Source organism: Mesitornis unicolor, unplaced genomic scaffold (genome assembly GCF_000695765.1).
Source record: "Mesitornis unicolor isolate BGI_N332 unplaced genomic scaffold, ASM69576v1 scaffold1238, whole genome shotgun sequence".
NCBI lineage: Eukaryota > Metazoa > Chordata > Aves > Mesitornithiformes > Mesitornithidae > Mesitornis > Mesitornis unicolor.
The window spans coordinates 19,733-32,392 of record NW_010199541.1 but is presented as its reverse complement, the minus strand read 5'-3'; the positions used below and the strand labels follow the sequence as shown (position 1 = coordinate 32,392).

Genomic DNA, 12,660 nt, shown 5'->3' with positions numbered 1-12,660 from the left:
CAGGAATTAGGGAGGAACACGCAGCATCTTTATAAAGGTTCTCAGCACTGCATAACAGAATACACCCCCTTATCAACCGCATTTTTTCAAAGAGGTATAAACAAATGGAAGTATGTTACAACCTTGCCTACCTCCCCATTTAATCATTTCACATCCCAATTTCTGGCTGCTGCCTGTGCGTGTACATTTATTCACATTACATTTGGCAATTCTGATGTGAAAATTGTTCTGGGTTAGATGAATTTTCAAATATGCAATGAGTTTACATCTAAGTGCTTCTTTCCTAGCACTGGAAAATATGTGTTTGTTATGGTAACAGCTATGTTGAGTTTGTCTCCAAATAGGGAGAAGCAGTGCTCTTTCAGTCTATGGGCAATTCTCTTTCCACAGATCTCCACAAATCAGAATTTTCTACACAAAACTGCTCTACTTTTAATTCATACTCTGTTTTAAACTAAATAAATTTTGTGTTTGTGCAAACCCCAGTTCAGAGCAATCCGCAGGCTGTTATAAGATTGATGGTTGTCCTGATTTTTTAGATAATACTTTAAATTGTAGGAGTAGATTTTACAGTAATAATGCCTGTGGTTTAGTTTGATTAATTTTAATTCATTTGTATTATGATGATATTTGGATTACAAGTTTTCCCTGAAGTACAAAGCAAGAACTTGTACAGAAATAAAGTTCCTACACACTATGTGTTAATGAGAAAGTGATGTGTTAATCCAGTCAGTCCTTTTTCTGTTGGTAAGATAACATTCTTACATAAAAGGGGATTGATTTAGGAAGCTCTTTTTTGCTATTGCAGTATGTAAATATAGTCTGTTAATCCTGCCGACTGTACTGAGTTTGTACTCAGGAGCTTGTTGACAATTCCCTGCTCTTTAACTGTCTGACAAAGACCCCAGGAGAAATCGAGGAACTTGTAAATGAGCTCTACTGCCCTCTCCTGGAAACAAAACAATTAAAACAGGAAGCTTTCCTGGTGTAATGCATTTCAGTTGGCAAGAGGGCTGTTTGCTAGCATTTCAGCGGCGATGGTTCAAATAATATACATATAATATAATATATACAAATAAATACATATAAATAATATATACAACAGACCAATTAAAATCTGACGCGATCTCAAGCCATGTTTTAAATCTCTTTTTGGTGTAAGATTTACTCGTGTGCACAACTGTGGACCACATCTCATTTATTGGGTGGTATGGAAATGTCTTTCAAAAATGTTTTTAGCTTGGATGATTTAAAGGACTCTTTCTCATAAGACTATGTGCGTATTTTAATTAGCATAGCCCGGAGGTTTGCAGTCACGAGTAGTGCATCCCTGTACTGTCAGAGTATGAGGCTTGCTCTATAAACGATCAGAAGATCTCGCAATCACTGCAGAATTCTGAAGTGTGGCAGATGTAAAAATTCTCGTCACTAGAATCAGTAATTTGCAAAAGTATTTGGCTTGTGCTTTGTGGCCTAGTTATTTGTGCATGTGGAAAAGGAAACATATCGCAAAAGCTCTGTGGAAAGACTTATGCTCCTCAACAACCGGGCATGCTTTAGTTAGCACGACGTGTATTGAAGGGTTGTTTTTTTTTTGGCTTCAAGTTTTAGAACAATGCTAAAAATAACACACTGAGAACAATCTGGTTTATTTCCTTACAGTGCCTCTGAAGAGCTTTCAGAATGTTCCTGAGTGTCTTGTGCATAGTGGGTACTGATTTTGCACAGGCTGTCTCATTTCCTAATGCCAGCCTGTGGTTAAAAGCAAATTTCAGGTTTACCATTGGAAACATGCTTAGGAAAGTGGCCACAATGAACAAAAGAAGTCCGAAACATTATGGAAGTAAAGCACCAATCGTGCAAGTTAATATTTCTTAAATATTTTTATACCGTATTTCACTTGCAGGCACCATTACCAGAACAAGAAGGACCATCTGCTGGTACAGTGGGAACGTTTGAACTGATGAGCTCCAAAGACTTAGCACACCAGATGACCATTTATGACTGGGAGCTCTTCAACTGTGTGCATGAGGTATGACAGTCTCTCTTTTCAGCAGAGTGGAATTGGTTACAGGATGTTTAGTGGTTCATTGTAGGTTTGTGCATTAGTTGCAAAACTTTCGCTAAACTTGATTTTCAAAAATACCACAATAAAGCCACCTACAAGTTTTGAAAGCATAAGGCATTCTTAAATTTTTAGGCAAAATGCAAAAATAAAGTTAAACTTTAATAATAAGTGCTGCTTATTGAATTACTTTTGTGTGCTTCAAGGTATTAAGCTACTTATACATAGTCTGCAGTTAGGCTTTTAGCATGCCTCCTTGTCACTGTACAGCAATAAACATAAACTGCAGAGCGAGTTTCAGGCTAGATACTTACCTGGTCATTCTTAGCCTCTTTCCTCTGTCCAAAAGATGAAATTTCTTTAAAAAAATCCCAATATATTCTTTTTCCTCAGCTGGAATTGATCTATCACACTTTTGGAAGGCACAATTTTAAAAAGACCACTGCAAATCTGGACTTGTTTTTAAGAAGATTTAATGAAATTCAGTTCTGGGTGGTCACTGAGATTTGTCTTTGCTCTCAACTCAGCAAACGTGTTCAGCTGCTAAAGAAGTATATTAAGATAGCAGCCCAGTAAGTATACAGTCATCTGTGAACTTGAAATGAGGTTGAGTACAGTCAATTTGTTGCTATTTTTCTTTTTTATTTTCAGACAACCACACACATTAGAGGTTAAAACGTTCTCCATTTGGTAATTCTGTCCATTTCCTTATAGGGATGTATAGAACCTTTTTAATAGATGTTCTTCATTCCTGTGCTACTTTCCATTGCTCCTTGATCTGTGGTCTCTTAAGGCCATGTTTTCACATTTGTGAGTAAATATATTTCGGTTCATTAGGATAATCCTTCATTTAGCCTTACCAAATATTAATGTGCAAATTAGTAAATATTAACAAAACTGAGCCTTAATTTTCCTGAGAACAGAGCTGTTTCTGGTGCTGTTCAGTAAAGCTGTTCTCACAATTGCCCTGAGTGGGAAAACCAAGAGAAGCAGCTGAAGAGGTGTAGCATGGAGATGGCGAGGCTTGTGCTACCATCAGTTTGCTTGGGATATTTTCTTAATACTTTAGTTTAAAAATGCAATAATGTGAATGTCCTTTTTTGTTACTAACTGCTGGGTCTGAGGTTGGATAGAAAGCAATTCTTTCTGTCTTATTTTATTCATATTAAGTTCTTTGGAGCCTTCGTGCCAAAGATGTTGGCCTTGACTTCATATCATTGAAGTCAAGGGCAAGAACATGACTGACTTCAGAGGGAGCAGGGGCATCCCCCTGCCCTGCACAGCTCCAGTTTTTAGCACTGTTACCCTCCTTCTTCCTTTCCAGTTCGTGGTGTGTTTATTGCTTTCATCGCTGTCTGAACAGCTTGCTCACATGTGCAGTGAGGAACCGCCTGCTGAAGTGTTTGCCTCCGACTTTGGGCATTGGGACTGGAGGCCTTTAGGCAGCCTTACCAAAGAAAGAAGTTATTACTTGCAGTTAATCCATGAGTTTTTGCTTTTTGCATCATTAAGTGTAGCTGTGTGAAGAACAGATTACCATTACAGCTGTGATGCTGCCCTCCTCCCAGTTAATAATTCCACGGGAATCAGGGTTCACATGGACACTGCACCAGCGGGCCTCCCTCCTTCTCCTCCGGGAAGGGCCCGGCTCTGCAAGGACAGACTTCCTTCTGCGAGCTGCTTTGGGCCTTCCCGTTGGATTACGGTTGGTCGAAGGTGAAGATTTTCAAGGTCTAGTGGGTGGGCACGCAGGATCAGGTGTATATTCAGAACAGAGGCCAGGATTCACCTCTTTAATTTCTAAAATATGTCTGTGCCGCATACGCCGTGAGCTCCCTGCGCAGAGCAGAGCTGAGGAGCCGTGGGCCTGGCGGGCCGTGCCCAGCAGAGGGCAGTGGCACCCGCGCCCAGGAGCGGCGGGGTCTTTCCTAACTCGGTGGCGTGAAGCAGGAAAATGTTGAAGTGTGGTCAATTAAGATACAATAGTAATTTCCATAAACGCTTGAAATCAAGTATCCTAAAAATTACAGTTAAAGATCTCCTTAATAAACCGCCCTAGCCCACGGGCTCCTCCGTGTCACGGGTTTAAGCCTATGCTATTTACAACAGCTTGGCAACCTCCTGTTTACTTCCATGTTTCTGGTATCGCTACAATGCTAAAAATAAATAGCTAAAAGCAGTCTGCTCTGCTGAGTCCTCTTTGTCTCCTAAAAGCAGAGAAATCTGAAGCACAAGATTTTCCTCCGCACAAACCGAGCGGGCAGGTTTAATTGCAGCTGCTTGGAAAGGCGCTGGGAAGTTTTGCCAGGCTGCTGCCCTCTGCACAGCGCTGCCATGGTAACAGTGCTACAGCTTGCGCTAAAACAAACACAAAGTGCACCGAAGTTAGAGGGGAGAAAAAGCCAAGGAATCGGATCAAAAGATGCGGGCCCAGGCCTTGAAGCAATATCTTTGAGGAAGTTTTGCTTGTGAAGATCCTTGAGACCTAATGAGAACTTTACCCTACCTACAAGTGCTAGACTCATTAGAAAAGCGTTGGAGGAGAACAGCTCCGTGCTGCGCTATTAATCTGCGCTAGGACTGGTGGTAACGAGATGCCTCGCACCTACCGATTTTCAAAGGTAGCTGGTACTGAGCACCCCATTTCAGCTCTGTGATGGGGGCCCAGACGCCGCCGCTGAAGGCACATCGTTCTGTGTCTGCCACCCCGCACACCCTGTGATGTGTGCTCCCTGCCTGTGTGGGCAAGCACAAGGCCAAGTGCTGGCTTCAAGTGCTGTGTACATGTGCCTTCAGTTCAGGAGCCGTTGTTGCCTTTGCATCTGCTGGGAAAGGATGTAGAGGTTACCAGGTTCATCGCTTTTCTCCAGCCATTGCAGGATTAAATTTTCAAAGGGGAGAAATGAACTGTATTTCCTACAGTGAGTTCTTCCCATATTAATTGTATTAGAAAGGTCTTCTAGGATGTCCTTGCACGTACTCTCGTGGATATGCACAAACTCAGTTTGTGGGTATTTCCTTTGTGCAGATATACCCACAGGCTATTTAGAAGCCTTCTTGTATATCACTATACTCAGACATTTGTGTTCAGCTTTTGAAAGTCATTCTTTCCATACATATGCGTATGTTATAAACCCAAGAAGCCTGTAAGCAATTTTTGAAGGGTGCTTACAGAGAAAATACCCAGGTGAATATGCTCGTGTATGTACTGAGAGATTTTAACTACGTGTGTCTGTGTTGGAGAGGAGTGTGTGAATATGTGTGTGTTCACCATTCTTACTAACAGGAAGATTTCTCCAGTACAGTCCGTTCTGGGAGGCAGAGGGACCTCTGCTCTGAGCACACTGTGGTGCTTTGCAGGATCCACTTTCTGACATTTCACAGGCAACGTATATGCAGTGGAGCCAGGCAGCACTGTTTCTACTACCTCAGGGTGGTCCTCTGTCTACAACTGAGCTATGTCGTGCAGAGCCTGTAGGAGTTACAGAATATTTGGTGTAGAATGTCATGCATCTCGATTGATTTAAACAGGGATTTAGTCAAATTACATTACTTAACAGGGTATTGGGCAAAACTTTTCCTTTTTAAAATGAAATATTCAGATTACATATTGCAGGTACATTTGCAGCTGCCTACGATGTTTGAGCACTACTGCTGTGTGGTACTAATTATTTTTACCGTGTCACAATTTATTCTCAATGTCACAGGCTGTGGACAGATATCCCTTTCTAGATGTAGTTGTGCCTGGGGAAGAGGTTCTCACTGACAGCCTATCCTGGCTGCTTTTCATCCTTATCTCCCCTCAGATCCACTAACGAGGCACTCCCTGACCTGCTCTACTCAGAATAAGTTGGGGTAGCTGTAGCATTTCAGCTTATCTTCACTAACCTTGCTCGCTGTCCTAATCTGATGAGGGAGAATTGGTATGAGCAGCTCTGCCAGAAGATCTGAGGGGGCAGCAGTCGCCAACAAACAGACCATCAGACGGGAGAGAGCATTTTTTCACGCACTCAGTGTTCACGCAGCGCAGACGCAAGTGAGGACCAGACCTAAAGGACTCACCCGCTCAGTACATTGAGTCTGGTGAGATGGATGGACAGAAAGAGCAAAGTAGCAATAGGGTGATCTGGCAATTACGGAGTCAGTGGGATGTGATGATTGCACTAATTTCATCTGGAGCTGAGGATACCTCAGAAGAGCTAAGAGCTTCAGCAATTAATAAAAAAAAATCTTGAGAATCATAGCTTGGATCTTGTGAAAGTTTTCTTGGTAAACAGCAGTAGAAGCAGACACTGAGGCTCTGCAATCAGATGTTGGCAAATCAGTTGTGAAAAATAGCAAATTACTTGCAGGAACCTAGTGAGACATGGATTTATGAGATTCAGGCTTTGTCCTCTCTCCTCCCTTCCCATTGAGTCAATGAGCCACCTGATGCAGTCCCAGCTGAGCGGTTGTGTGGGGTGTTCCTGTCAGACTGTGTCTGCTCCTGCATATGGTCTGCTGGATCTTCCATAATGCTCAGTCGCATGTTCCAGTTTTTCCTGATCGGTAGCACAAGTTCTCTTGCATTAGGGCTGAAGCATGACCTTGTTCTTCCTAGTGCCCAGGGCCTCTTTAATGATGCTGGTAACCAATGGTTCTTTGCTTGAAACATCCTAAAGACTTCCATAATCTACAATGTCTACTGGTTAGAAATCATATACAGCAACAGAGGTCACTGGCACACAGGCCTCTCTAGGCAGCTGGTCTTCCCCCTCTAGAAAGACTCAGTGCCCCTGTAAACTGCGATGAAGATCATCTAGGGACACCTTCCAGCGTTCAGTAGCTATTCAGAAGCTGTCAGCAAGTTCTGCAGCAAATGAGGTTGTAAACCAGTTGCTTCCACTTGTTCTGGTATTCCCTGGGACTGAAGTGAGCCCAGTTTCGGGACTGTGTTTCTGGGTGGGGAGGAACTTCAAAGACTCCTTTAATGTCTTTACAAAAGCTGGCACTCGGTGAGATGGAAGCAGGAGGTCATTTTAGGAGGGAGGGGAAAGGAGCCTCCGAAGTGTGGTGAATTGCTCACCCACTGGAGGAATGGTGTGCCGCAGACATTCTGGCCAGGGCTGCCCAAATTCAGTCACATCTGTGCGAGATGCCTGGTTCAGCTCTCTCCAGGTTGTCATGTGTACTTCTGCCCTGACTGATACGTACAACTTAAAACCTGGCCCTTTGTGTTTCAGCTGTAAAGAATACAAAAATCTGAATTCCTTTTTTGCTATTATCATGGGACTGAGTAACGTTGCTGTGAGCCGTCTCTCGTTAACATGGGAGGTAAGTCTAATCCCATTCCAAGAAGTTTGACTGGGGTTTGTGCTTTTAGTTGGCAAAAAAGTAAGTCGGGCCTTTATTATTGATAAAATCAGATCTAATTCAGCTCCTGAGCAGAAGCCTTTAACTAAGGCTGACAGCTGTCATTAGCAAGGCAGCGTACCCACGTTGAATACTCACAAGTGGTTAACAAGAGCTACAACAGCAGCTTCTGTTGCTGCACCCAGCAGGATGAGCGAGTTAGGCAGTTAGCCTCTTACATCAGCACCTCCTCTGACTTCACTGCTCATTTAGTGAGATCACTCCATAGATACTTCTCTAAAACCCATCCTCAGTGTATACATACTATTTGCTGATCTCCATATAGATCCTGTTGCCCTATGAGAATGCGGGTTTGTCCTAACCAGTTCTGGTTTTCTCTCTGACATGCATTCCCCTGCTTACCACCAGTTTGGTCTTCATTCTCAGAGCTTCCACCTTTTTCTGTGACTTTGCTCTTTTGTATGTGAGTGTACAGAAAGGGTGCAATGTCCAGCAGGGTGAGTCAGTAAGCACATGTAACCACTAAGAACACACTGGCTGTTAAAAGCAGTGTGGATTTGGACATGCATGCATTTTTGTTCATTAGAAATTCAGAACAGTTAGCATGACTGAGGTCATTGATGCAACTGAGACCAAACTTTCAACACCTTTTAAGAAGTGCTCTGAAATAGGAGATCAGACTAACACATCTGAGTACACACCAGTCCAATTTTCAAAAGTACGTGTTGCGGGTGGCATAGAACATCGGTGCTAAAGGCAGAGATCTGCAGATCAGTTTTTCAAAATGATAACCTTCATTAGTGGCTCCTAAGAGGAGTAGTTGGGAGAGCTGAGCCAGTACAGGAGTAGTAGGAAGAGAGAAGAGGGAATTGAATGTACATACTAACACAGCAATTGGAAATGAGCACAGGGTCCGAGCTGGAGCGGTGCAGATAATTTGTAGGTGTGGGCTATGAACTTCTTCGGGGAAATGTGATCACACTGGTTCTGTAGAGCAGTTGGTTTATAAAGACAATCTCTGCAGCATGATTTTTAGCTAGATATATATACAGAATATACTTGGAAAAAACATCCCAAGACCTGATTTTTGCTGTATTACCGTGCATTTCCATTAGTTGCATGCACAAATTAGATATTTGCAGGTGCAAATGTCCAATTATACCACTTATTTCACAAATACCTAATCTGCATGCATATGCAAACTAGGCACACAGTTGTTCACACACATCATTAAAAATTAGGCCCTTGCTGTGGCACAGTGTAAATATCTTCTCGGGTACACACTCCAAATGTAGAAAGTATTGCAAAAAATAATTTCTGCACTATAAAATCTCTTTTAATTTTTAATGTTACCCGCCGCCAGTAGTAGTCTGATTTAATCAGCAAGCATAGAGAAATTTCTTATTAAAACTAGGAAGATGGCATATTCTAAGTGTGCATAAAACATTGCTGTGATCTCTGAAATGAATTCATAATGTATTTCTCAGTATTTATAGTAAAATTATTTACTATGTCTAACATGAGGGGCAAGAAAATATTGAGTAAAGTGCATCTCATCCCAATCACTGCATGATCAGCTGACCATGATTCATTCATGTAGCTATTGTGGACTGGAAAACTATTCGTTACTTTATACCCCAGAAAGTGGTAGAGGCCCCTGGCTGCTGGGCACATGAAGAAATAGAGCAGTAGTTGATGATACGTCAGCATGAACCGAAAAAACCCTCCTGGAAATATCCAGGCATGGCTTTGAATGTTGCAAGGGCAGATCACCATAGGTATGAATAATTAAGCTGAGCTACCCCTACGCGAGCTGGGTGTAAGTTATATTTTCAGGTAGGTTATAACCAGGGATGTCCTGAAACCACTGACTTGAACTTTGACTTACGTTTTGAATTCAGTGATTGTGGTGGGAGCCAAACAAAAACCTGAATCTAAACATCCCGAAGGAGTCAATTCGAGTTCGGGTTTAAATCAGGATCCAGGTTTCATGGCTGGCCCTGTCTCTATTTATAATCTGGTTGCTAGGAGACCTGTTGTATTTTAGATTAGCACATCGGTAGAAATATCTGGCAAAAAGAGCACTTTCCTGACTTAGGGTGTTGTAGAAGGATCTAGCATTTACAGTAAAATTGGATTTAATTAAGGTTTGCTATTTTTGTTTTTATTAACAGAAACTTCCAAGCAAGTTCAAGAAGATCTATGCAGAGTTTGAAAGCTTAATGGTGAATAGCAATAGATCCCTTATTCTATGCACAATCTGAGCTAATTCAGTTTCTGAGGAACTGAGTTGAATTCCTTGATTCAGAACATTTTATATGTCCTTGTTTGACTTTAAGAAGTTTATGATCCCATTTTAGAGCCGCTAAAACAAGTATGTATGACTAATAAATTATACTCTTAGGAACCTACTCTAAGAGAACTTATGTACCACTCAAAGTTAATCTGAGAACTCAGAAGAGCTTTATCACATGTTTTCCAATAGTATACATGGGAAATGATGTTTTCCAACCTGGATTTTTCCAGGCAATACATTTTAATGGTACAACATATGCAAAACTGGATCTGCAGCTGCACGGAGGGAGGAAAAATGTATGGTTTTGTTTATGAAAAATTCTTTTGTAATCATATCCTACCTTGCTGTTTGGCATGAAAAATGTTTCTGTTCGGCAGCTGCATTCTCACCACGTAAGCTGTATGGGAGAATGATGAAAGGTGTCTTAGTTTGCAGATGCACTTTTAAAGCCACAGGAGAAAATAATGGTTTTAATAAATGCCATGACACCTAAATGAATGCATACGGTGTCTCAATACATATAATAATACATATTAGTAATTATTTGATTTCTCCTTTTTCCTTAAGGATCCATCAAGGAACCATAGGGCCTACAGACTGACTGTAGCTAAATTGGACCCTCCAATAATTCCTTTCATGCCTCTACTTATAAAAGGTAAGCTCGGATGTTACCAGAATTATTAACTTGAAAGCTATTTGTCAGATACTTGGAGAATAACAGCAGCAGCAAGAAAACACAGAAATCAATCTCAGTGTGAGGTGTGATCTGTTTCCCATTATAAAAAGCATCACACAGAAGCAAGAAAAACTGCTTTAGTACATCTGAATATCATACCTCGGTTTTACTAGTCTCAGAAACGTTGCAAATTAAAATCCAAATGTTTTACTTTTATAGCTGCTTTGATTGTTGCGAGGGATAGATAAAACGTTCTGCTGTTTTGCGTGGCCGTGATTCAGTAATGGGCTTTTATGTGGCTTTTATTTCTATACAGACATGACATTTACTCATGAGGGAAACAAGACGTTCACTGACAATCTAGTAAACTTCGAAAAAATGGTACGTATGACATGTTTGAAATGAAGATTTAAAAGGATCTCCCTGTTCATCTCTTCAAGAATGAACTTCTCAACGATAACTTCCAGGGCTAGAGAAAGTGAAGGCAGCACCAAGGGCTGGCGAAAACAGCCTGTGTTGTGCACAGTGCCTGGGACCTCTGGGTTTCTGGAAAAGCTCACAGAGGTGGGGAAGCAGCTGCCCACTGAGCCAAGCACGGCCAAAATGTTTCCTAGGAGAGGCAGCAGCAGTGACAGGAAGCAGAGCTGCTAGAGACCATTTTTACCAGGCAGTTTTGGACCAAGCTGTGGTTTTAACTGCTCTTCCTTCCAACAGGACTGACCTGCCTCAGGCTGGGAGGATTCTGCGTTGCTCCTCGGAGAATGAGGAGCTTTAATGCAACATCTTGTTTTCCTCTTTCCTTTAACAAGTGAAAGCACATCTCTGTAACTTGATTGCTTTCATATTGGAAAGGGGGATCAATGATAGAAGGTTAGATCACACCCAAATTTGATTCATTTTAAATCCTCCACCTAATCTCTCCTCATTTCAAACACTGTTGTCAAAAACTTCAGGTAGACAACTTCCCATAGCAGAAATCTCAACTGAAACTCAAGTTTCTCAGCAATGAGAAACAGCTTCCTTGGTTGCTACAGCCATGTTCTTAATTAATGTGGTTAATGACAGCTATATCAGAGTTAGGCAAGCCCAAGTATGAGCAGCTGTGCTGTGAAACCAAGCCTCACTTACTGTTTATGCACTAAAGCTCCATTCAGCAGCCATGCTGAATCTACAGAGCATATCTACTCTGGCAGCTGTATCTGCTTGTTCTTAGTACTACCAGAATGACTCCAGGGTTACTTGTACTGCACTATGCAGGAGCTTATCTTGCCTGCTGAGCACCGACACTGCAGAGGGGAAGAGAAGAGGACTTTCAGCTCTTCAGAAAACATCACAGAAAAGTGATAATCATTCTGAGTGTAGCTCCAGGACAGCCTCTGTCCTAGGGTGAAAATACCTCTCTGCTAAGCTGGGACTTTTCTGTGGGTAACTGGCAGTGCTAATGCCTGAGTAAGGGCCTCACATCACTTTGGAATAAGGACATTCTGTAGTTGCATACGCAGACTGTGTTGCCATCTCCTTCCAGAGGCCTTGAGCCTTCTACCTGCAGAAAGTTACTTTTTCCTGGACTGCTTGTTCTAATTAGATAGATAAACGTGTATTTTAGTGTAGATAGTAAATATTTTGGGGAACACAAGGTATCTCAGACTTCACTGGAGCACCTCCACACCAGGAGGGATGGTGCCTGCATTGCTATAGCCGTGGCTATGTGGCTGGCTCCACGTTCTCCACCTCACCTGGCCTAGTTACACTCCTGAGCAAGAAGAGCTGGTAACATCCACAGGCCTCAGCACTGTATGCCTCAGGCCCTTCTTTGTGCCTGATCACGTGTAAAAGCCATTACAGGAGGCAGGAGATCTCCTGTGAGCACTCGCCCGTAGACAGAAGTTCAGGCTTGTCATTTAGAAATGGTTCTGCACCGCTCTGTTCCACAGTTTGGCACTCCCAAGGCCAAGAGGGAATTTTATAGCAGCTTAAACTGATCTATAGCTAGGCTGCTGCAGGTCTGTGCTTTCCATACTAATCTGCACGTTGCCTTATCTTCAGAAGTAGGTTATCTCCAGAACATGGATTTACCAGTAGAACCTAAAGGTTTTAAATAAAATTTATACTGCTTGGATGCAATGTCACCCGTTTTGATCAGTAATCTGAGCTTTGAGCATTTCCTTTAGGAGGGGAAAGTGAAGGTCCGTTAATGTTTTTTGATGCTATATATTTTTCAAAGAATGAGTCTAATGTCTCACGCTCCGCCACGCAACAGAAAGGGAAACA

General features: G+C 42.1%; 1 protein-coding gene across 1 annotated transcript in view; it reads left to right on the top strand.

Moving 5' to 3' along the window:
* LOC104544551 (rap guanine nucleotide exchange factor 4) overlaps positions 1–12,660 on the top strand; it is a 23,098-nt gene that overhangs the window by 1,230 nt on the left and 9,208 nt on the right. Inside the window, exons 2-7 of the mRNA XM_010189460.1 lie at positions 1,907–2,032; positions 2,459–2,637; positions 7,288–7,378; positions 9,592–9,642; positions 10,281–10,368; positions 10,706–10,770. Coding sequence (XP_010187762.1) covers positions 1,907–2,032; positions 2,459–2,637; positions 7,288–7,378; positions 9,592–9,642; positions 10,281–10,368; positions 10,706–10,770 — 600 coding nt within the window. The remainder of the gene's footprint in view (positions 1–1,906; positions 2,033–2,458; positions 2,638–7,287; positions 7,379–9,591; positions 9,643–10,280; positions 10,369–10,705; positions 10,771–12,660) is intronic.